Source organism: Ailuropoda melanoleuca, chromosome 2 (genome assembly GCF_002007445.2).
Source record: "Ailuropoda melanoleuca isolate Jingjing chromosome 2, ASM200744v2, whole genome shotgun sequence".
Classification (NCBI taxonomy): Eukaryota; Metazoa; Chordata; class Mammalia; order Carnivora; family Ursidae; genus Ailuropoda; species Ailuropoda melanoleuca.
The window spans coordinates 85,024,045-85,050,414 of record NC_048219.1 but is presented as its reverse complement, the minus strand read 5'-3'; the positions used below and the strand labels follow the sequence as shown (position 1 = coordinate 85,050,414).

Here is a 26,370-nt window from a genome sequence, read left to right as displayed (position 1 = left end):
ACAAATGGTCTTGAGGATCAATGTGCTGGGCACTATGGGAAAGGCAAAGATACAGTGATTAACACAAAATGAAACTTACCCTCAAAGATCTAACAATTTAGTTTCTTTTTGAAAATGTTAGTAAAAATATAGTTTTATGTATTCTCTGCTTTTGCTTAAAATATATGCCAATCATAGCATAGGTTCTTAAATTGTGCACGTTATAACCACTCTACCACAATATACTTACTCCTCAGAAACACTGCATACCATAAAATTGCATGTTCAAATGAAAGGGAAATGGAGAAAAACATATTCAACTTTGTAACCAGAGCACTAACAAAACTGGTAATTATGAAGTGGGAGATAAGCCCAGGAAAGCAGATCAGCTAGAGGCTGCCTCAGGGGAAATTTAAAAATGCATAAAAGCAATAATGTGTGGCTTCTGCTACTGGCCAAGATGGAGTATCAGAGACTAGATTTACCAAAAATAAAAACCGGGACAAATACATGAAGTAAGAGCTCTCAAGATGATTGGAAATAAGCAATGAAGGCCAGTGGTCTCTGAGTGATGGAAAACAAACAGGGTGATCCCTAGAATTGCCAGCTTATGTCTGAAGAGAATTTCCAGCCCTTGAGACAGAGAGGACTCGGTGGTCTCCCTGACTTGAGGAGACGGAGCTGGGTGTCCAGGTAAGCCAACGTGGCTAGAGTTCTCATCATAGAGAACTGGAGATGAGAAAATTGCAGAGAGGGACCTGAGATCTACAGTGGGCTCCCTTCATGGTTTCAGTCCATAACTGATCAAGTATGTGAGTAGGGAAACAACCTGAGACTACAGAATGAATCACGTTACAGGATAAGAATAAGCTGTCCCAGGGTTCATACAGAGCCAGGACAGTGGCCATTCCCATCCTCCAACCACAATGAGAGAAGAAAAAATCAATTAAACAATTAAAACATACCCTCAAATGACCTAGCATTACTAAATAAGGACAGTAAAATTGTTATGATATGTGTATTCCATGTATTCAAAAAACTAGAAGAAATCTCAAACATAATTAAAAAGATATGAAAGATTTTTTAGTTGAAGTTTAATTTTTTAAATTGAACTGCTATAGGTGACAACAAACATGTCCGAAATGAAAAATACAGTGGATGGGATTAACAGCAGATGAGACATCATGGAAGCAAAGATGAGTGAATGTAGAGACACAGAAATAGAAACTATCCAAATGGAAGCACAGAAGATTAAAAAGAAGGAGAGGAGCAAGAGAGAAAGAGTTATTGCAGCATGGGACAACTTCAAGCAGCCAAATATGTGTGAAATTGGAGCCATGAAAGGAAAGGTGGGGTGGGGGAGATAACAAATATTTGAAAAATGAATGCCTGGAGTATTTTCAGACTTGGTAAAAAATATAAACCCATAGTTCTGAGAAACTCAATGGATTTTAAACACAAGAAATATGAAGAAAATGACCCCAAGGCACATCACAATCAAATTGCTTAAAACTAGTGATAAAGGGAAAATCTTAGAGATCTGAGACATGATGTTTTACACACAGTTATAGAAGTAAGGAGGACACAGAGTTTTGTCAGATATTATGCAAGTGAGAAGCTAGTATAGAACATTTTAAAGTACTCACAGAAAATAAATTTAAACTAAAAGATGATCTACTTGTGATTATTTCAATAGACAGAGGAAAAAGCATTTGACAAATTCCCATATCCAGTCCTGATTTTTGAAAAAAAAGTCTCAGCAAACTAAGAATAGAAGAAAACTTTCTCAACTTGATACATAGCATCTACAAAGAAACCTATAGCTGATATCATACTTAATGGTGAAAGACTAAATGCTTTGCCTTCAAAATCAGGAATAAGTCAAAGATGTCTGCTCCACTACTTCTAACTGAACTTTATACTGGGGGTTCTAGCCAGTACAGAAGGAAGAAAAAGAAATAAATGGTGTCCAATTGGGAAGAAAGAAGTAAAACTGTCTTTATTGATGGGTGACATTGTCTATGTAGAAAATCCTAAAGAAGCTACAAAAAAGCTACTAGAACTAATTAGTGAGTTTAGAAAACTTGGAAGATACAAGATCAATATACAAAGTACAATTGCATTTCTATATACCAGCAAAAATTAGAAATTTTAAAATACTATTTATAATAGTGTCAAAAATATGAAATAGGGATAAGCCTGACCAAAGATGTTTAATATTTGTATCCTGAAAACTATGAAATATTGCTGGAAGAAACTTGAAAAGACCTAAGTAAATGGAGCAATACACTGCATTCATGGATCAGAAGTTGCACTATTGTCCACATGTCAGTTCTCTCCAAATTGATAGAGTCAATGCTCTCCCAATCAGAATACCCACAGGATTTTTCTAGAATTTGACAAGATGTTTTGAAAATTAATATGAAAATGGCAAGACTCTAGAATACTTAAAACACTTTGAAAAGGCAGGACAAAGTTGGAGTACTTACACTATCTGACTTCAAGACATATTGTAAAGCCATAGTGATCAAGACATTGTGGTACCAGAATCAAGGAAAACAAATAGATCTATGGAACAGAATAGAGAGGCCAGAGATAGACCCACACACATATGGTCCACTGATTTTATTTTAAAGATTTATTTATTTATTTATTTGAGAGGGAGGGAGGGAGGGGGAGGGGGAGAGGGAGAGAGAATCCTCAAGCAGACTCCCTGCTGAGCATGGAGCCCAGTGTGGGGCTCGATCCCAGGACTCTGAGCTCATGACCTGAGCTGAAGTCAAGAGTCAGCCACTTAACCAACTGAGTCACCCAGGTGCCCCATGCATGGTCCCTTGATTTTTGGCCAAGGTGCAAAGACAATTAAGAACAGAAAAGATAGTCTTTCCATAAATAGTGTTGGCACAATTTTCTATTCATATGCAAAGAAGTTAACTTTGATTCATAACTCACACGGATCCTGAAAATTAACTCAATATAGACTATACATCAAAATGTGAAACCTAAAATTATAAAACTACAAGAAATTGTTTATTTGCTGAACCGTCTGATGTAAGTTACAGGTATCATGACATTTCAACCCTGAGTACTTCAGCATGTATCTGAAAAATTCAATGATTATACTATCTTTCTATGTTACTGTTATCACACCAGTAAACACTGATGTAATATTATCTAATACAGAATCCTTATTCATATTTTCTCTACTGATCCAATAATATCCTTTGCTTGTCATCTTTTTCAGTCCAGGACCAAACCAAGGATTATGATTGCATTTAGCTTCCGTGTCTCTTTATCTCCTACATTCTCAAATAGTCCCCTTCTCCCAAGTCTTTAAACAGTTTTATGACATTGAAATTTTTCAAAAGCCCATGCCAGCAGTCTTGAAGGATGTTTAACAATCTGGATTCTCATATTGGTTCCTCAAATTTTGATGCAGGTTAAATATTTTTGACAAGTATACTACCTAAGTGATGTACACTTCCTGTTGTATCACAGTAGCTACACCTGATGTCATTTGCTGCATTGGTGATGCTAAGTTTAATCCCTTGGTTGGGTGGCAACTGCTGAATTTATTCATTGTAAAGATATCTTTTCTCTTTGTAATTAATAAGCAATCTATGATGTGAAATTTTGAGATATATGAATACTGTACTCTCCAATAACAGTTCACCATTGACAATCATTTTTTAGTCTTCTATTTTTAAATTGAGATATAATTGACATATAACAATTATATTAGTTTCAGGTGTACAACATAATGGTTCAACACACGTATATACTGTGAAATGAGCCCCACAATAAGTCTACTTAACAGCCACTATTGATGATCTTTACCTGAATCAATTCTTGCACTGGTGGTTGAAAAATGGTAAATTTGTAATTTTATCATCCCTTCTATGTATATTTGTTGGCATTCTTCTGTAAAGAAGAGCTTTCCTCCCTCTTCCTGCTTTGCTTTTTTTTTTTTTAGTATCACTATGGGACTTTTAAAAATTCAATGTGTTATATGTTATTATATTATTATAATACATAATGTAATATATTATTAAGGTGTTATATGTTATTATATGATATATATGTTAATGTATGTTATCCTTTGGGATGCTCAAATTGTCTCAAATGTAGCCACGGGCAGCCCCTTCAGGACTGCTCCTGTGTCCTCTAGACATGTCTTTTTTAATCTTTGAGCATTCCCTTGATTTGATTTCTGGTACTATATATTTTGGGTTCATCTCATGCTTCCCCTGCTCCAAAATTAGAGCTGGCCATTTGCCCCGGGAACCTTGTTGTTGTTAGTAAAGAACAGTTTTTAGAAACCAAGACCTAATTTTCTGGTGTACCCACTGCTACTGACACAGAGTTCATAACGGTGTCCTCCAATTTCAGTGTCCTTCCTCACCCTTCCCTACTGTATATTTATCCTAAACAGGAAGAACCTGAGTTCCTAACTATCTCAACATATTTTCTCTACTGCTCTATCCTACAATACAAATAATTTCAGTACTCCAACACCAATCCTAACAACAAACCTAATTCCAGAGTTTGTTATAGATCTTTTGATTCTTAGACTATATTTCATTCAGATTACTGTGTCCAAAAGTTACTTCAATTCTGTTAACCTGCATGGTTATAGTATCAATTTGATAAGTGGTTAGGGTTTTTGTTTTTGTTTTTTTTGGTTGTATTCACTTTCAGGGTTTGCTTCTTTCAGTCTTTTCAATTTAATTTGTTTTTGAATTTGTAAAACATTTACATAATTCAAAAATTCAAACTACACAAAAAGATATACTCAGGGATACCATGCCCCCATCGCCATCTTATCCAGCTCATTACCTGCACCTGACCCCATATAAAGTTACTGGTGGGTAGCCTATCATTTTAGATCTGTCCTTCCCGTGGTTATTTTTTGCAAAAATATTTTTATTTCTTTTTTCTAACACAAAAGTTAACATATTACATAAACTCTGTTGCATCTTGCTTTTTTTCACTTAAGAGCATATCCTGGAAATCACTTCATATCAGGTCACAGAGGTCTTCCTCACTGTCTTTTATGGCTGCATCATACCCCATTGTGTGGATAGACCATGCTTGACCAGTCTCCAGTGGAGGAAATTAGGTTGTTTCCATTTTTATTGCTCTCATAAATGTAATCACAATGAATGATTTTAATTATGTTGTTTCTTTTTTATGTGTCCAAGGGTGTATTAGTTTGCTAGGGCTACCATAACAAAATACTACAGACTGGGTAGCTTAAACAACAGAAATTTGGTTTTTTATAGTTCTAGAGACTATCCAAAATCAAGGTACCAGCAAGTTTAGTTTCTTCTGAGGCCTCTCTCCTTGGCTTACGGATGGCCACCGGCTTGCTGTGTGCTCACACGGTCTTTCCTTTTATTGCGTATTGTCCATGTCCAGATCTCCCTTCTTATAAGAACACCAGTCATATTAGAATAGGGTGCACACCTACAACCTCATTTTGCCTTTATTATCTCTTTAAAAGTCTTATCTGCAAATACAAACATATTCTGAAGTACTGAGCATAAAGACTTCAACTTATGAATTTGGGAGGGGACACAATTCAACCCGTAACCAAGAGTAAATGCTAGAATTGTCAAATTCTACTTATTGGGTTTACACAATTCTGTACTACCATTAGCAATTAAGCACTTATTTTTAAATTTCTTAAAATACAGCGGAAAGAACTACTGCTTTGCAGTGAGCACACTAAAAGTTTTTCCTTTCATACTGAAAGGTATAGTTTTATTCCTGCTATTCCCACTGCCCCTGCCCAGGATAATCATGTTTGAGTTCCACAAATTCCATTTTATACTGACATTATTTTCCTATTAACCGATTGCATATGAGATACTGGATGTTATAGAAATATCTTTTGTAGCAGACCAGACAGGACTTTAAATTCCTGTGACTCAAGTTTTTCCCCCCTTGAATCTGGATATTGTTTTGCGAAGAATTCGTGCCCAGAAAAACTTTTCTACAGTAATGATTCTGAGGGTGGGATACTAAAGAAAATGTCTACAAGTGGGCAGAGATCCAAGTTTTCCAGTCTGTGTGAGAAAAAGAGGAACTGAGCGCACTCTACTCTAGAAGAATTTAAGACGAGAAGTGCAGATTGTATTGTCCTTTGGATATAAGAGAGGTGAAATAAGTGTAGTACTTGACCATTGTCCCTTGCATTGTAGGAGTATCCTGTAAAAATCAATTCTCATTTTAGGGCTATGATATCACAGGGGAGATAGTAACATTGTTAGAGATTTATAGCTATCTTTAGCCTCCTGCATCTTGTTCCTACAGGGTTACCTCCCCCGGTGTAGGTAGCCAGTAAGACATATTCCTTTCCCCTCTGTGAGCCTCCCCTTACCAGAGCTCTCTCTCTAACTGCCCCCTCCTGTGGTCTTCTTTTGATGAATGGTTTTACATTCTGGGATGTAATTTGCAAGTAGACTCTTATTCCCCAAACAGTTACAAATGTTCTAAATCTCTTTAATCTTTTTTAATTACAAAAGGAAACATCATCTTATATCCTGTTTATATAGTACAGATGTCTATGAAAGTGAAAAGTAAAAGTATTTCCCTGAACCCAGAGATAACAAATTTCCAGGGATAGGAAGAGTTGAGAAACACACTCTCATGCATTGTTGCTGAGATGTATATATTGGTTAACAAGTTGGAGGCTAAATTAGGAGATAATTATCAAGACGTAAATACACGTGGTCTCAGAATTAGCCATTCCACTCTTAGAAGCTTACCCTGCAGATATTAGATTTATTTTCTTATGTGCACAAGTATATATTTACAAAGGTGTTCACTGAACTATCGTTTGCCATAGTAATGATGAAAAAACAATCCAAAAAGAGATTGTATAAACAAACAATGATACTTTCACTCAATGGAATACTATGAAGCTTGTAATTTTCTATTAAACTGAGATATAGATGTTTACTGATATGTAAAGATGTTCAAGACACAAAATGGGAAAAATGTTAAGCTGTAGGACCTGTATGGAAAGACAGCACGTGGTTGTTTATCACATCTTTGTAATATGCATAGACTTCTTCAGGAAGGATGCAAAACCAATGGCTAACAGTGTTTCTTTCGGCCGTGGAGCCTTGGGGTGGGACACTGGAGAACAGAACATTTACTTTGGTTTTGTATTTTTCTTTACATTTTGATTTTTTTTTCCTGTTAGCATGTGCATGTTTTCTTTTTAAAATGGTACTGGATCAAAAGTAGATAGATCAATAGAACAGAATAGTGAGCCAGGAATAAACACACACTTACATGGTCTATTAATCCACAACAAAGGAAGCAGGAATATACAATGTTGAAAAGACAGTCTCTTCAACAAATCGTGCTGGCGAAACTGGACAGCTACATGCAAAAGAATGAAACTGGACCACTTTCTCACACTATACACAAAAAATAAACTCAGAATGGATTAAAGATCCAAATCTGAGACCTGAAACTACAAAACTCATAGAAGAAAACATAGGCAGTAATTTCTCTGCAAAGGAAATGATCCACAAAACAAAAAGGCAACCTATTGAATAGGAAAAGATATTTGCAAATGATATATCAAATAAGGGGTTAATATCCAAAATATATAGAGAACTCATACAACTCATCACTAAACAAACAAAAAACCCAAATAATCTGATTAAAATGGGCAGAGGACCTGAATAGATATTTTCCCAAAGAAGACATCCAGATGGCCAACAGACACATGAAAAGATGCTCAACATCACCATCAGGGAAAAGCAGACTAAAACCACAATAAACCATCACGTCCTGCCTGTTAGAATGGCTGAAAACCCAAAACACAAGAAATACAAGTGTTGGTGAGGATGTGGAGAAAAAGGAACCCTAGCACACTGTTGGTGGGAATGGGGATCTATTATATATATTACAATATTACTCAACTATAAAAAAGAATCAAATCTTGCCATTTGCTACAACATGGATGGATCTAGAGAGTATTATGCTAAGTGAAATAAGTCGGTCAGAGAAAGACAAATGCCATTTGATTTCGCACATATGTGGGATTTCATAAACAAAACAAATGAACAAAGAGAAAAGAGACAAAAAACAGACTCTTAGGGGCGCCTGGGTGGCTCAGTCGGTTAAGCGTCTGCCTTTGGCTCTGGTCATGATTTCGGGGGCCTGGAACTGAACCCTGCATTGGGTCCTTGCTCCGTGGGGAGTCTGCTTCTTCCTCTCCCTCTATCCCTCCCCCTGCTTGTGCTTTCTCTCTTTCCAATAAATAAAATCTTTTTTAAAAAATAAACTCTTAAATACAAAGAACAAACTGGTGGCTTCCGTAGGGGAGGCTGGTGGGGGGAATGGGTGAAGCAGGTAAAAGGGATAAAGAGTACATTTATCTTGAGACTGAGAAAGGTGGAGAACTGCTGAATCATTATATCGTACACCTGAAACTAATGCAGCACTGTACATCAATTATATTTCAATTAAAAAAGTAACAAAAGAAAAAATATGTAACTCACCTCTATAGCTCTTCTGGGGGAGAAAAGAAGAAAAACAAAAAAAGAAAAAAATTAAAAAGTATTTTAAATAAGCAATTTCCATGTTCTTGGACATAACTCCTACTTACAGTTTTCTGTTAAGTAAATCATAATGCCTTTGTTTCCCACTGTCCCCTGAAAGTTTTCTTTTTTTCCTACATCCTGCCTTTTCCATAACCATTCTACATCACGGAAGAGAATGGTTGAGTTTTGTCTTGGGTGTAGTAGAACTGGAAGGGAAAAGAAAAGCGAGTTGGGCTTTGTCTTATGTAATTCTTCATTGTGTTATAACAACACATCTAACTTCCCAGGCAACACATCAAGAAACGCTAAAGCAAAAAAGAAAAGAGCAAGAAATTTGAAGTGAGGCACTTGGGATGGAGAAGTGCAGAACATCGTGTTTACTTTCTAAATCCCGGAGACCAGCAAATAGTTTTCTCCTACCAAAATTGCATTACGATTGGAAAATGTGGATGCTTAGTTACTTTGTTATTGGGGAACACTTGACCAGTACTTATTTGAGAAAGATCAGGAATTACTAGAACTCACTAGACTAAGACTTTATGAAATAATATCTGACCATCCTGGACCTATAAAAATTTCACAGGCACACAGAGAGAAAAGTGTTGGCTAACCCTCATAGCTGGCCAAGATGAAAATCAGACATTGGACACATTGGAAGGCAGGCCATCAGTACTGTAGGCTAGTTCACAGCTGTATCTCAGGGTTGCAGCCATGATGGTTGGCCATGTCATTCCACGGTCCTGACATCTTGTAAAAGTATGGCATATGTAAATTAAAATAAAATGAATATTTAATTTCATTTTTAGAATATTTAGGAGTATTTTGCAATTCCCCTAGAGAACTCCTTGGACTGCTGCAAAGCCAGGGCTAGCAATCCCTTGCCAGACCAGGCAACCGGCGTCAATGACTTCTGAGAAGTCAGGAATGGTATGAAATGGCACCAGGATGTGTCACTGTCACTTGTTTGATTTGACTTCCTTAAAGAGGTACCCGAACAGTGTTATTGTGCCAAGATTTCTGGAAACTCTGCATCACCGGTTAAGTGAAAGCAAGGCCCGGGTCCTTCCCTCACCATCCCTTACCAATTCCAGCAGTGGAAAGCCATCTGCTCCCTGGGTAAGCCCAGGACAGCTGAATGCTCTGTGCGACAAGTCACCACTCCTCCTTACCATTCCTGAGTCCCACCCAAACACTGATGTCCCTCTTCGGTCTGCAAGTGACTGAGCGCAGGGGCAGTTTCTGCAGCAGTTGTGGGAAAGCAAAACTAACATCTGCAACCCACTTCAGTTTTCAAAGCATTTTCCCTTCTCTCTCCTGCGCTCTTTCTCCTACACAACCGCAAGGAAGAGGGCAACTCAAATATGGTTTTTGTTATGTACTCAACCTGCATCCCTGCTCAGCCTGTCAAATCAGCCTGAAATGTCATTGGTGAATATTTATTTGAGAATTGCCAGAACAATTTTTTTGCTTCACAATAATTAATTAAAATGGAAAACCATTTTCCAGCCTTCCCAAATGAGAGTGTGGCTTCAGATGTTTCAAAATTTGCCCAAACTAGTGCCAACATCATATACTATTCAATTCAATGAAGCGATTATTTATTAAGCGTTCTCTGTGTGCAGGGGGTGTCCCAGGCACCCTCAAGCAAGACTAGCAGGAGGGGTCCATGGAGCACACAGACAGTCAGGAGATGGGATATGAGAGACCCTTTAAAATATGGGAGCACCAGGAGGGGTGCTAACCCCATCTTAGGACAAGAACATGTCTCGTGCGGCTTGATAATAGCCATCACATCTTCACAGTATGTTAAGGAGAAACATACTGTTCGAATTACGGAGAGTGGTGTGAAAGCATCCTGTCTGGGGAAGGCAGATGAAAGCATGAATATTTACCCCTTGGCTTTGTCTGTGTTCATCATAAGCCCCTCCCTTATCTCATCATACCCTTGACTCCTTGAGCTGCACAGGATATTGGCTCTAAATAGATTCCTGGGAAAGGTCTGAAAATGCTGTGTCATGCCAGGGCGTGGGACACAGTGAGTGAAGGGACCAAGGGCGGACACCAGGACTGGGGGAAAGGGCATCCACAGAACAGCTGGCTCTGGTTAGCAAAATAGCCACGGCCAGGGACAGACAAGGCCACAGGGCCCAAAACTTGGTAACGATCAGACTACTCGACTGAGATGTTAGTTTTGGGATTCTCTACTCACCGTCCCCCCTTCCTCCCCCACTGATGCTGTCCTCCAGACAGGGTTAGATGCCCCCTCTGGGCCGCCATCAAAGCCCTGGCTCCCTGGTGGCACTCCCTTTCCGTGAGGCAGTCCTCTGTTCACTTGTCACCCCTATTGATCTCTAAGTGTGTGTAGTTCAGGAATTTTCTTTTATGTCCAGTGTCTGCCATTAATGCCTGGTTCAGAGTAACTCTCAGAATATATTTGTTTCTATTTTTAAAATTAAAAAACACTGGAAATCCTCAAATTAAAGTAAAACATATGCACACACTTAGTCCCACTGCTTTTTAAAAAAATTACATGAAGTTGTAAATGTTCCCCTTTCATATCCTTCCTTTTTCCTTTGCTAAAAGGGATATATCAATATATACAGTAAATGCTGGTCAAGTGAATTAATAAATCAGTAAACAAATAACTCTAATCGAGTTGAAGAAGCCAAGGGAAGGGATGTCAGAAGTTAAGTCAACAATCAGAAGGATCATTTCCCCCATCTCAAGATCCTTAAATTCGTCACATCTGCACAGTGCCTTCAGCCACGGTTCTGGGCAGTGGGACATAGGCATCTCTGGAGTCCATCATTTCGTCTACCACGGAGCTCATGGAGCAGAAAGATAGAAGATGTAAGTACTTACTAGTTCAGACTCTCCTTCTAAGGAGCAGTTTGACCTCAGTCACTTTCCTTCTTTGGATCTTAACTTCCTTATCTGTAAACTGGGGAAACTCATTCAACAAGTGTTACTAACCATCCACATTCTAAGATTTAGAGATACAGAATAAAACAGACAAAATTCTCTGCTCTCGTGATGCTTACATTCTAGAGGAGGAACAAATAAATTAAGTAGAATATGTCAGATGGTGATAAGGGTTGAGGGCTGGTGAGGAGACCAGTATGCCCCAGGCAGAGCAAGGTAAGGGGGAGGCAGTGGAGGAAGAGGCCAGAAGGGGAGGCTGGGTTGGAGAATGCAGATCATTTGGGCCTTATAGATCTTGGTAAGGACTTGGGATTTTTTCCAAAGGACATGTAAAGTCACTGGACGGCTTTGAGCAGAGGGGTGACCATAAGCTGACATACATTTAATGGGTTGCTCTGGCTGCTGATTAAGAATAGGCCGAAGGGTTTAAGGGCAGAAGCAGCCGGAGAGGGGTTCATACCTTATTCTCTTTAACTTCACCTTGCGGGATGCCTTACCCATGCACATAGCCTTGCTTCCTTCACGCAGCTCTCTCTCCTAAGGACACCTTGGTCCTCTTTCCAATTCAAAATTCCATTCAGTGCCTCCTTCAAGAGCCGCTCAGTCCGTACCTCAGAGCTGGAAGGGCACTGGGGGAATTTGTTTGCTTTTGCCCTCATCTCCAGATGAGGGAACGGGGGGCCCAGACCCTTAGGAAGCCTGTCCAAGGTCATTTAAAGAGCAAGGAGTAGAGCCAGAACTGCCCCTAAAGTCTGATTCAAAGGAAATGAAAAGGTCTTCTGGATACAAAGACGTTTTCCCTGAAATGCTTTTGCTGCTTGCAGTTTCCCTCATTAACTTGCGATCTTGAAGAGTGCAGAGAGCATCTTATTCAGCGTTGTATACTTGGCACCTGGCGTGGTGCCTGGTACGTAACAGACCCCAGTAAGTATTTGCTTATGTGTAAATAACAGAATGTCAAGCCCTCAAGAGTCTATGTTTACATGTTATTAGTTTCATACCTCCGCACCCCACTGCAGCCACTGCCTCACGGTGTTAGATGTCAGACAATTGGAAAGGTTTAAGAATCTATGAGAGCTAAGCCCTGGGTTAGAAATGATGCCTTATTATTTTAACAAAAGGCGTGGCATCAGGATTGAAATGGGATCTTCCTAACACAGTGAAGGTCAGAGCTAGAAACCCCTTCTTTTTCCTTCCCTCCTTGATCCCCAAGCAATTCTAGGATAAGAATAACAACATAAGCTCGGAAGGGTTGTTATTCTTCAAGGAAAAAAGCAGTCCTGTTCCGTGTGAACTTCGGGGCCCTCGGCATGGAGGTCTTGCGCTTACTGAGGTGGTAACTGACAGTGACCAGGTAATTGCTAAGTGTCACCAGGGCTGGTGTAGGAGCTGTGTGTGTTGACTTGGAGACAGACCCTAAGAAGTGCATCCTTGTGCTGTCAGTGACCCCGTGGACTCACACTGAGTTATCTAGTTGCTAATATTTTTTTTAAATGGGGCACTTGAGTTCACACTACCACGTGCATGCTCTCAAACAGCACCTACCCTGTTGTGTTTTAACAAGTTGACAAGAAATCTTCCCTGCAGTACTCAGCTTCCCCAAGGTGGGATCCACGTCTTTGTCTCCATGGATCCCAGTACTTTAGACAGTCCCAGGTTATTAGGAGGTGGTCAATAAGTATGGGAAAGAAGAAAGAAGGAAGGGTGGGAGGTGGGGTCGGGGAGTAAGGAAAGAATGCCAGCTTTCCAGGTTCTTCTGTCTCTAAGTTTTCAGGGTGGGAACTAAGAAACTATAGCCAAGAAAAGAAGGTGATACACGTGGTGACTGTAAGTAGTATCATATGTGGTGCCTACGGTGACACAAGATTGCCTTTTTAGTCCTTTAGTTTCATGGGCATGCAGTAAGCATGTGGTAAAGGATTCTTGAATGAGTAAATCATGTGAACGGAGTAATGGCACCTTTGACCGGCAAACTTCATAGTAACGGGTTCCCCCTCTCCTCCAGTTCTTGCTCTACCTCCAGGCTCTCTCCCTGGGCACTGCCAAATTGTGCCTCACCCCAGAGACAGATGCATGCGATATTAGAAGACCCGTTATTCCACCTTTCCTTTGAATTTACTATCTAATGATTTCCTCATTAACAATCTGCTCTTCAAGTCAGTCACATTTCAGTTCAATTCCTCCAACACCAGATTATCCAAGACAGTTTCTGGGTCTTCCACACATGAACAGTGTGGAATAATAGTTAATAGTTATAATTACTATTAGCACAGTGATTATTAATTATTAATAACATAATAATAGCTAAGGAATCATTGAGGTCCCAGCTGGATCATCTATCAAAATGGGAGCATATTTCATCCTATCAGCCAAAGTACCAGGAGATCCTTGGTTAAAAATGAGACCCCCACACAAGCATAAGCTTGTTGACTTAAGGGCTGGAGGGAACCTTGAGAATCAACCACTCCCATTTTTTTTCAGGGGAAAAGCAGGCTGAGAGGTTAAGGACGTTCCAGCGTCCTTTGCTAGTTACAGCAGAGTCAGAACCGAGTATAAATCCAGTGTTCTTTTCAGTACACCCATTCATTGCCTACTGGAACACAATTTCTTCTCGCATTTGCCAGTGCTTTAAACCTCCTGACGGAAGTTCATCTTCTTAGATGTAAAACGGATACGGACAGATCCTTGAGATGCTGGCAAACAGACAGTTTGATGATAAATAGGGAGATGATGCAAGCACGAGGGCTGAATCCAGAAATAAATCATATCTTCACATAGTGTTTACAGAAATTGTGTTTTGAATAATTTCCATAGAAATTATTTTACCCACCACAGGAATGTTTCTCCCTCCCACAGGGATTTGACTGAACAGAAAGAGAAGCAGAGTGGAGGAAAAGCAGTAATTTAGATTTATATATAAAACATTAGTTGGAACCTAAGTAATAACCCTCAACTAATCAGAATATTTTATGCATTCTGCTTTTTAGTGGAAAGAGCAAACCACAAGAAAGCCGGCATATATCAGAGATTTTTAAAAATGCTTCCAGGGCTTATTTTAGGCTTTAAAATTTCCCCCCCCAATTCCCTGCACTATCTTTAGAATATCCCACTGCACACCTCCCTCTTCCTCCTCACGTGTGTTCATTTGTCCATTTAATCAATCTGCCATATTTACTGAGGTCTCCTCTGATGTCCCAAGTAGTCTGCTAGGTCAGAGGTGAAAATGCAATCTTGCCTTCAAATGCAATGCCTGGTTAGAAAGTTATCCTAATAAGATTTAGATTTTTATCATTATTTCTAGTTCTGTAGATGGACAGGAGCTCTGTACTGAATATTTCCATTTGGCCTTCCAGATCCACTGTTACCATTTTGCAGCCCGTTCTGGGCTTCTGGGAGATGGGAGGTGGGGGAGAAGGACTGATGTTTATGGACCAGATAAATCATGTTCCTTTGTCCTGAGGATCAGTGAATGGGAGGAACCAAAAGATCAGATCAGAGGATGGGAGGAAAGGGAGGCACGGCTATTGCCCCTATGTCATTACCCCCCTCACCTCATTCCCCACACCTGCCAGGCTGTGGGTGGCTGTTGGCTACCTTCCTCTCCCAAGTTCACAGCACCTGCTGGATAGCCCTCTCCTAGAACTCTTGGGTTAGCAGCTGTCATATAAAGCATTGTGATTGCCAATTGCGAAATAATGTGTATATTTTTGAGAAATAACAAAAGCAATACAATTGGGACCTAAAGCAGCTAGAAAGAATGAAAATGGGTCAGGATACTCTTCTTGCTTACCCTTTGAAAAGCTAGGTGGAGGGGCACGTGGGTGGCTCAGTCCGTTACATGTCCAACTCTCGATTCTGGCTCAAGTCATGATCTCAGAGTTGTGAAATTGAGCCCCATGTCAGGCTCCACACTGAGCATGGAGCCTGCTTATGACTCTTTCTCTTCCTCTCCCTCTGCCCCTCCCACACTTGTACATGTGCGCTCTCTCTCTCTCCAAAAAAAAAAAAAAAAGTATGTAGAAAGCCATTTCATGGTCACAGTTGGGTGAGAAAAGTTTCAGATTCCGTTTTTCATAAACTTGTTTTCATAAACTGTTTTCATAAACTTAACCTGTTTCCATAAACTTAACCTTGCTGTGACAGGATGACAAGTAGGGCCCATTTTATTTGGTGGAGAGTGGAGCAGTCTTGGGAAAATTTTGAGGCCCATTCTCAATATCTGCATGTCAGTATCTGCCGTGGACATGGGGTCAGGGCCTGTGCTCTGAAATGTGGATCCTGACTTTAGTACCTATGTCTGCATCGCTAAATGAATCTAATTTGAGAGAAAGCAGAAACTAGTTCCTAGAACCACAAGAGTTACAATGTATGTCATCTGGCCCTATTTTAATTTTTTTGAGTGTAGCTGATACACAATGCTATAATGGGTTTCAGGTGCACAACAGAGTGACTGAACTTCTCTATACCATGTTACGCTCACCACAAGTGTAGCTACCATCTGTAACCACACATTATTACAATATCAGTGATTATTTTCCCTATGCTCTTTTTTTTTTTTTAATTTTATTTATTTATTCGACAGAGATAGAGACAGCCAGCGAGAGAGGGAACACAAGCAGGGGGAGTGGGAGAGGAAGAAGCAGGCTCATAGCAGAGGAGCCTGATGTGGGGCTCGATCCCATAACGCCGGGATCACGCCCTGAGCCGAAGGCAGACACTTAACCGCTATGCCACCCAGGCGCCCCCCTATGCTCTGCTTTTATTTCCTTGACTCATTCATGCTGTAACTGGAAGCCTAGATCTCCTACTCCCAGTTACCCATTTTGCCCATCCCCCCACCCTATCCCCCTCTGGTAACCATCAGTTTGTTATCTGTACTTATAGGTCTGATTCTGCTTTTTGTTTATTCATTTGCTTTTTTAGATTCTACGTGACTGAAATCATGTGGTATTTGTCTTTCTCAGTCTGACTTATTTCACTTAGCATAATACCTTCTCAGGTCCATCCATGCTGTCTCAAATGGCATGATCTCCTTTTTATGGCTGCATAATATTCCTGTGTGTGTGTGTGTGTGTGTGTGTGTGACATCTTCTTTATCCACTTGTCTATCAGGTGACACTTAGGTTGCTTGCCTATCTTGGCTATTATAAATAATGCTACAATAAACATAGGGGTGCAGATGATCTTTTCAAATTAGTGTTTTCATTTTTTTTGGAGCCCTCCTATTTTTACTCACTTTACAGATATGAAAAAAAGGCACCTGAAGGTTAAATGGTTCACTGAGATCAGTAATGGGGCCAGCATACAAATTTTCTCTGAGTTCATGTTCACTTCTACTTACTAAGGACAAAAAGTGAAGAAAATCACAGCTGATGGCAACTGCCAGTGGGTTTTGGAAAGTCCAACAGAATCTAACTGGTTAAGGTGGGATTTGACTGAGACAGTGAGGTTAACATTCTCCCTTGTTTCAGAGTTCAAGGTATCTTTATATGTTGTTTTTTTAGAAGGATCAAGATCTAAGCATTGTGTCTCATTTCAGTCATTCCTAGCATCACACCACAGAGATAAGAGTGTGGGAAGCGATCGAATGGAGTCTGATTACATAGACAAAATAGAAAGGAGCCTATCTAAAACAACACCAATAAACTTTGTTGAGACCTAGTTCTTTCTGTAAAACATAAACTCAGAACTGGAAAGCCTGTTCACCCATTATGAAGTAGCTGGGAGCAAAGGGTGATGATTTAAAAATAGAATGAGTGTGCACGTAACATATAGATTTTGTCTTCAGGGCCATTACCTTCTGGAACAGATATAGCATGCAAAGGGAGACAACAAAGTAAAATGCTCTTCTGAAACTTTAACTTGCTAATCTCTAAGCTCCATTTCTTCATGGAACATGTGTCCTAAGACTGAGGGTGAACAATGGGGATAGAGAATACTGAAAGTAGTTTTCTGCATTTCTAGAAAATTATTTTCCCTATTCTGGATCCATACTTATGGGAGCAATTCTCTATCTTCTTTGAAGACCTGTACTCTGATGTTGAAACAACAATATGGAAAAAAAGGTATAGAGAGAAAATATTAAGTATGAACAGGAGTTCCAGGGCCTGCACCATCCCCACATAATCAGTCCTCTTCCTGGTACCCCACGCTAAGGACCCTACAAGTAATGGAGTCGCTTCTCTGAAGATCAACACGGGCAAATTATCCACTTATGTCTGCTCTCTCTCTACCCTCCTCACCTTCTCCCACCCGCAACTGTGAAGTGGGAAAGATAGTCCTTAAGGTTAAAAGTTGAATCTGGAAGAAACTATGGCCTTGGCCCTTTATTCTAAGGAAAGGGTGCTCTGAGAAAAATTCTGTTTTGCTACCCATATCACGGGTATCATCTTCCAGGAAAAAAAGGATAGTAATGCCTCCCTTAAACACCCTAAGCCCCTCCCCCAAAGACCAGATAGGCCTCCGGTTTATTACCCTCCCACAAAGAATATGGTATAATATGCACTTCCCCCAAAACAGTGAGGGAAAGATAGCATCTTTTAATGTTAGTGGTGGAGAGATGAGTATATCAATGCTTTAAAAATCAGCCATTTAGTTGCCTTGACTTGGAAGCATGACACAAATATATGCCTTTAGGTGAAACCTTCCTCTTGGATCAGCCCTAGTCTTATCTACTTCATTTTATAGTGGTGTCACTTTTTTTTTTTTTTAAAGATTTTATTTATTTATTTGACGGAGATAGAGACAGCCAGCGAGAGAGGGAACACAAGCAGGGGGAGTGGGAGAGGAAGAAGCAGGCTCATAGTGGAGGAGCCTGATGTGGGCCTCGATCCCATAACGCCGGGATCACGCCCTGAGCTGAAGGCAGACGCTTAACTGCTGTGCCACCCAGGCGCCCTATAGTGGTGTCACTTAATGTAGAGCCCTTGTCTGGAGATTATAGTTCTTTCTATCCCACTCTTATTCTTTGTGTGATTTTTGTCAAGGTACTCAGTATCTTTGGATGACTTTCACATTGCTCTGAAACAAGGGGCAGAACTAGAATTAAGCCAAAGGAGGGGGGGAGAAAGAAACAACCTCCCAGGCATTACTATGGTTTCACACATACTTTAATGACACTCGGAAGTGATCTCACTCAAAGGCAGGCTCTGTCTCACTTTGATTTAGGTCCTTAGAATTGAGTCCAGCATAAGATAGTATGGCCCTATCCCAAATTATGAAGAGAAAGGTTTACCTCCAACTATGGAATCTCTTCCTCTATATTTGAAAAACATATTCAATATAAAGGAAAGGTCAGAGGTGAATGGGTTGTGCTTTAAGTAAGTTTTGAACGTAGATGCCATCTAGTCTTTGCAGTCTGCAAAATTCTTCCTTAAGTGAATAAATGTGTAGGGCAACTCTCCATCACCTTGATCAGCATCTAATACCAACCCGACACTTAGAATTAAATTAGAGAAACAAAATTAGATACTTTGAGACTTGAGGGCTGATTATACTACTAGAGCTAAGAGTGGATTTAAACTCTTTCCTTATCCCATTTAAATCTAACTAGATATAAACTCTCCATTACCGAGGAATAAAGGTGTGTCTGCAGAGGTGGAGGTTTCCCTTGATGTTCTTGGACAAGGAAACCTAATCCTTTCTTCTGACACACATGGTTGCAATAGAAAGCGTTCCCCAACTGCCAGTCTGGTTTTAATCTATTGTTTCAAGCAAGATGGGATTTGCAGGGAATGTTAAGAAAAGAGCAAAATTACCAGAACTCACTATAAAATAAAAGTGTTGATGAGAAATCAAATTTTAAACAAGTTTTCAAAATTGTAAGCACGAACATCTGTAGACATACAGTGTATACCATACACACTATATAAGTGTTTAATTGTAAGTGCATCTAAAGTCTGCCTAAGTAAAATATTTCTATCTCATTTTACTGAAGTTCATTGGCTTATCAAATGACTGCAATGTGAAATACTGCCAATACAGTGATGCTTCACTTAAAAACACTGTTGGACAATGCAATATTCCACAAGTGAACTTCTCATGTAACCAAACTATTCCTGCATTATGCAAACTTCTAAAATGCTAATCACTTTGTATGCAAACATTTCAAAAGTATATTTGACAATTTTTCATTGAAAGATACCCTGAATGACATATTTTCTCCTGAAGATTCGGGATTAACATTTAAAATACTTATTAAAATATGCTAATTGTAGTGCACTTCTTAGAAGAGAAGATGGTGAGCTTACACAACGGTGAGCTTTTTCAGGATACTTTCCCAATGGCAAATGGTTTCAGAATGCCATTGTAAAAAAGTACAAAAGCTGAAGAAACTAGCTTGCTTTAAGTAAGTCTAGTGTCTTTTCTGCTGTCAGCTTTCCCTCCTGGATGTTAAAAACACACAAACCTCTGACGATTAGTTACATACTTTGTCAAAATAAAATTTAGATTTAAAAGATGCGCCTGCTCTGTGCAAGGTACTATACTAGGTGCTGGGGGAAATATAAGAAATACAAAACATAGTCCTTGTCCAAGGAGCAACCTGGCTGGCTGAGTGACACTCAAGAGTCATCAAATCACCACTGTGATGGGAAATACTTTCTTACTTCTAAGTTTGAAAATAATGTACTTTAAAAAATACAGATACTGAAGTTGTTCCACTTGTGCTCAGACATACCTTCTTCAATGGGAGTATGCATTGGAAATATCTCCTATGGAAATATTATCAGTCACGTGAGTCTGTAGATAAAAGACTAAAATTACTGCTTGAGGAAATAAAGTGGGCAGGCCTTTGACAGCTTTCTGCTGTAAACCTCGTTTTATTGCTAGGTTTTATGTTATAATCCAGATGGCTGAGCATGTCAGAAGTCTAACCTTACTAATTCCTAGGGTCATTTAATCTAATTAATAGCATATCTGTAAAAAACTGTATTTTAATGCTTTGCTGTATATATGAGTACAAAATATTTAGGCATGCGTACAAGGGATACTGTGCATCTTTATAATGATCAATCATCACTTCCACTGGCAAGGCCTCTTAGCTGGGTTTCAGGAAGACCACATTTTTGGGGTTTTAAATATTTTCTTGACTATTTTTAAAAATTTCCATCATCTGCCTATTTCTATTCCACAGACTCTACCTTGTGGTCTCAGAGAGTTCCTTACTTTCAATTACCATCCGTTCTGTAGTTTGGCTCTCTCTCCTGGGTTCCAGACCTACTTAACGGCCATCACATTTGGAACTACTCCACACACCTCAAATTTATGAGACAAAACCAAACTCAACTGATTTGTTTAAGAATAACACTTGATTTTCTTGGGTATTTGTTTTGGTTTTGGCCTTCATCCTTCCAATTCCTTCCCTGCTTATTTCTACATTACACCAATTGCGCTTGAATTTCACCAGTACAAAGCACCACTCTTAAGAGATTTTAATGTATGGTTTTAATTCATAAACTTTGTCTTAACCTGTAAGATTTCAGTTACTTTAAGAGTACAGGCATCCTTTTTCCATTTATCTCGTACCTCTCCCTGTGGAAATGTGTTAATTTTCAGTATTTGTTCAATAGATAAACACAAGAAAACACATAAAGGAATTCTGACTAATCTTTTCCTGTTATATGTTTACTGATAGGTTCTTTTCTGTGTGGGTGCTTTTTGGGCGCATTAGCAGAAGCAGGAATACAGTGTTAATTCTTCTCATAATTTAACCCAAAATGCAAACAATTTCTTCTATCAGGTATCTACCTTCTGAAGCCCTCCCTGGACCAGGCTTTAGCGCCACAATCTTAACCACCCCTCTTCCCCAATCTTGGGGTTTGCTTCTTTAACACCTAAAAGAGTGCATCGTTTATTTACCTGCTACGCATTAGGCCATATAAGATATGGGTACCTAGCAGATCGTAGGGTTTAACAAAGGTTTGTAGATCGAATGAATTAATGAAGCCACATAAGTCTCAAAGGACCACTTACTGCTCTCTAACAGGATTGGGTAGGCCCCATTCCTAGAGACACTTCTTAAAAGCTGCCTTTGGATGGCCGGAATCCGAAAGGCAAATTTACTTTACTTTCTTCCACTCTGCAACGCTGCTACTAATATCCCGGAAAGAGATTCTCCCACCAGGAGGCCCGCACAAAGAGCTGTCCTTCAGGGGAAACACTAGAGCCAAGCCCCACCCCATTCCTGTCCCCACCTGCTCTGCAAAGACCGTACTCCCCCACGCAGCCGCACAGAGGCACGCCCGGAAGACCAGGGCGCTTACGCGGCAAGCAAAACAGCTGAGACTCAGGGACTGGCTCTCCGGGAAGACGTCACTCAAGTCAATACGGCTCCGCCCCTCTCAAAATGGCGATGCGCTCAATGCGGAAGGCGTGTGGGTGCCGGAGCTTCATCCGGGCACTTCATAAAGGACCCGAAGCTGCTCAGACTCCTCAGGTAACCATAGCTGGCCTTTCTCCCGCCAGCTTCCCATCCCGCTAGGTCCTTCTCGTCTCCTCTCCCTCCACTGGTTTCTCTCCTCCCGTTTCCTCTGGAGAATACCGAGCGGTTTCTCTCTTAAGGTCCGCTCTCCTAAGACTCCCTTCCTACTTGGAACGTGGCGACGTTGCAAGGATGCGCGATGATGTCACGCGCCGGGGTGGGAGGAGCGCCTCTCCGCTTGCCCACTTGGTCTCTGTCTTTTTCCCTGAGAGCGTGGCACCGCGGCTGTTGCCGGGCAACGCGGGAAGCCAAGTCCTGTGTGAAGTTACCAGAGTAGAGCGCCGATCTTTCCTGAGCTGCCCGCCTTCTCGTGGTCCTATTACTATTTCACCCTCCTTTCTGAGGGGCCAGCGGGGAAATTAGAGAGGAGTCTTGTGAGGAAGCGGACGATTTAAGTCGGAGCAGCCCCTTGACATCCTCCTCCTGGCAGGGCGGCATTTCAGTGTCAAGTGTCAGTGCGTCTTCTACTCCCGCTCCTCATTCCCCAAGGTAGACCTGCATCGAGCAGGCTCTGTGAGGGAGTTACAGCAAGTTGCCAAAGTGCATCGTTCTGTCCTGCACCTGGCAGCACTGCTGTCACCATTACCGTGTCGTGCTGGGAGCGTGGACACTGGCTTCCATATTTATAATTTTTATATATATGTATGTATATATATCCCCTTTCACTCATTCAGATATTTACTTCATTCATTCAGACACTTACTAAATGTCTTCTAAGTGCGATCTTGGTGGTAGGCACATTGCTGTACACCTCTTGGGACGTATCTTCAGGGAACTAGGAAGAAACTTGGGATTATGTGATTATTAGGTGATTTCTTGGCATCCTTGCTTATTCGTGGTCAAAATGCATAGGTGTGAGGATTTTGTGTGGTAACTGGTATATTGGAAAGAGCCCTAGACTTGAAATTAGGAAATCGAAGATCAAGAGATTTGTTTGCCACTTGCTAGTTGTGGGACATGGCAAGTCAATCTCACAGGATTTGTTTTCTTTAGTAAAATGAGTGGAGGAAGGGTGGGACTGATTGACCCATTAATGTTCCTTCAAGCTTTGGAAAATCTGTGGCTCCATGATTATGAAGCCAAAGTAAAGCAATGAGATTAATTATGAAAACCAAGATTTGAGTCTAACCTGTTTTTCCCGTCATCTCATAAATTAATGTTCTGTACTTAAGTTTTCCTCATTGATGTGGACCTCACAAGATTGTTTTAAAGATAAAGGAAATACCGGAGAGCTCTTTTTCAACAAAACAGCTACTTAAGCATTATTTTAAATTTCAGGCAGCAATGTTAGGTAAGAATTAATTTAAAATTAGATAAATCCATTCAATGAAGTTTGAGGGTTTGATTCTGCAGAACCAGAATTGTTTCTTTACTATTTTATAGCTAGCTAATAGCATATTAAAACCTGTGGTACCAAAGTAACTAAACCTTAGATCCAAACTTCCTCTCTTTCCAAACCCAACAGGGGAGAATGTCATGAAAAATAGAAAATCAAAAAGAAAAGGAAAATAAGCTAGAGCCCACTAATGATTGCTCAGGGAATTTTAGGGCACTAAATTATTATAAATGCTAAGAAAAATTTCTTAAACCTGTTATTGTTTCAGTGGAATTAATGAATATGGTTATCTTAAAGTTAATCAACTGCTAATCTAGATAGTTTCAAAATGTAGAACTTCCAGAACAGATTAGTGTTTCCAAACCCTTAATTTATCATTGAGTATGATAAGAATTAAATGTAAGCTAGAGCATTTCTATTAAAGTATAAATCTACATGTAATTTCCAGTCATTAAATATGATGGTTTGAAAGACTAATGTAGTCTTTTGAAAGACCAACTGAGAAAAGATACAAAATTGTTTTCATAGTGTAATTATAATATTGTTTGTAAATATAAATTTATATAAATATATACATGCACAAAAAAAAAGACTGGAAGGAAACAACCAGTTTTAACTTTTTTTGTTTTGCTTTGGTCTTCCTGAATAGTGGATTAAAAGTCACTTAAGTTTTCTTCTTTAAGCTTTCTGTATTTTCCACATGTTCAAAATTGAAGATATATCACTTTTAGACCCAGAATAAAGTGTTAAAGCATAAATCTCCTTATAAATGCTTAGTCAGTAATATCATCTGTGATATTTTAGCTCTCTAAAGACCTAAAAAGATACTTGTCCCACAGTGCTGTTATTAAAATGGCCTTAGAAAAGGACTAGAAATTTATGGGTACTTTTCCTGTATGTATCTTCTTTTTCTCTTGAAAAGCTTCCTTTGAAGTCAAAGCGATTTTTGTGAACAGATGCAGAAATATGTGAAGGAGGAACTGGATTCTTAAACCAGATGCATTCGACATTTTTATGATATCTCATAACCTTTGTAGAAAACAAAAATTATTTTTCAAGAGTATAGTCTAATAGAAAATATATTTTTATCCTCTGGATGATTCTATCAAAAACTAAGAAATAACCAGGTTACTTGTTACTAGTTTGGTTACTCAGGTACTCCCTGAGGTGAGAGGCAAAAGTGGGTGAGCCAAAGCAGTGCTGTGTTAGAAACTATGACTGATAAGAGTATTATGATTCCTAGGTTGTTTTAATGTTTTCTTTAAAAAACAAAATCTTGAGTAATAAGGTTGGCATTGAGGACCTTTAGTTATCTCAAAGGCAGGCTTTTGCCCCTTGAGGCTAGAGATAGATTCAAGTTTAAAATAAAAATTAGAGAGAAACCAGGAATAACAGTGTTTCTAAGCCATACTCATTGTGAGCTGTCTACAATTTATGTGAAAGCGGTTTATTTTGCCAGGTGTTACCTCACAAAAAACTGTTGACGTTTGACAAGATGAGAGTAGTCACAGAGTCAGAGGAATGAAGATTTGACATGCTACATTTAAATATTGATGGCATAAGGTAAATTTAAGTCTGTCATCGTTGGCCAAACACAGAATGCACACTTCTTGAAGCCCTAACTTATGGTGTTGTACCAAGAGTGAAATATTGATGGTTAGTAGACTTTTGCAAGAATTATTTGTAATCATTCAGTGTAAAATGTCCACGTTTTGTGGCAGTTGAACAACACACTTCACTGTTAGCTGTCCCAAGCTGGGTGTGGCCAGTATTAACGGACTGATCCTAATGTTAATTGCTACCAAGTTTAGCCATTAGATGAAGGACTCAAGCATGCAAAAAATTTTTAAAAAGGCAATGTATTAAATTATTGTTCTTGTATTCGGTTCTCATGACTAGGCTTTTCAAACAATTGCTTTTTTTTTTAACTTTTTTCTTTTAAAATAATTTTAGATTTACCAAGTTGCAAAATTAGTACATAGTCTTCCTGTACATCCTTCATCACGCTTCCTTTTACATAATCATAATACAATGATCAAAGCCAAGAAATAAATTTGGTACAATACTAGCTAAAATCCCATTTCAAATTTCACCAGTTTTTCCACTAGTCTCTTACTGGTCCGGGGTCAAATCCAGGATCCCCTGTTGCATTGAGCTGTCATGTCTCCTCCAATTTATGGCACTTCCTCAGTCTTTCATGACCTTGGCACTTTTGAAGAGGATTGGTTAATTATTTACTAGAATGTCTCTCAATTTGGGTTTGTCTGGTGTTTTCTCACGATTAGGTGATGGATTTTGGCAAGAATACCATCAAAGAGAGACTATTCATAACAAGGCTTTAAGGCAGGCATTAGCACCTTATTTTAAATCATGAGGAAACTGACTTTAGTTCAGTAACTTGCCTAAAATCACAGCGCTAATTAATTGTGGAATTAGGATGGTAAAATTTACTATTGGGATTTCATTCCCTATTTTGCAATAAGTATTTGTTGTTGTAGGTTTCTGTGGTCTTAATGACATTAAAATGGGGTAGTGTTCCCAGTGACTTTTTGTGCCTCCAACTCGCAACAAGAGCTAATCAGCATGGAGGGCTACATCTGTAGCCATCATTTTGCAAGATAATAACTGGGCTGGTTTGATGGGACTACTTCATCTCTGTGCTTTTCTTAAAGGGTGTTGCATGGACCCACTCGAACACCCCTTTTAAGTTCAATCAGCCTAGGAGTCCATTCACTTAAAATCTTCTTTAGATTGGTTTTCCTTGCAAACTGACTTAGCTTATTAGAAATAATAATTTTTAAAACTATATTTGAATAGATAATGGAAATTACTGATGGTAACTGATGAAAATATAGAGGAGGAACAGTAAGTAGATGCTGAGGATTTTTGCTAGTAACTGTTCTGGCATCCACGGCCAGGAAATGCTAAAGAGAGTAAGGCTGCTCCCTGAGATCCTTTCTCGGTCTGTCTGTTGCATGGCTGCAGGTTACAGAAGTGTCTGCAGAGGCTTACACAAATATATATATTTAAGCCTATATCCGTACATGATCCTGTCTTTCAGAAAAGGAATGCACATTTAGCTAGCACCT

General features: G+C 39.5%; 1 protein-coding gene and 1 long non-coding RNA gene across 2 annotated transcripts in view; one reads left to right on the top strand and one right to left on the bottom strand.

Moving 5' to 3' along the window:
• Positions 1-21,770, bottom strand: part of LOC117801040 — a 58,183-nt gene extending 36,413 nt beyond the window's left edge. The window contains exons 1-2 of the long non-coding RNA XR_004623401.1: positions 21,659-21,770; positions 20,143-20,204 (exon numbers count right to left, since the gene is read on the bottom strand). This is a non-coding gene — a long non-coding RNA (uncharacterized LOC117801040). The remainder of the gene's footprint in view (positions 1-20,142; positions 20,205-21,658) is intronic.
• Positions 21,771-21,777: 7 nt separating this feature from the next.
• The window catches only part of WARS2 (tryptophanyl tRNA synthetase 2, mitochondrial), a 98,171-nt gene continuing 93,578 nt past the window's right edge, over positions 21,778-26,370 (top strand). The window contains exon 1 of the mRNA XM_002928259.4: positions 21,778-21,900. Within this exon, the coding sequence (XP_002928305.1) occupies positions 21,811-21,900 (90 nt within the window). The 5' untranslated portion in view covers positions 21,778-21,810. The remainder of the gene's footprint in view (positions 21,901-26,370) is intronic.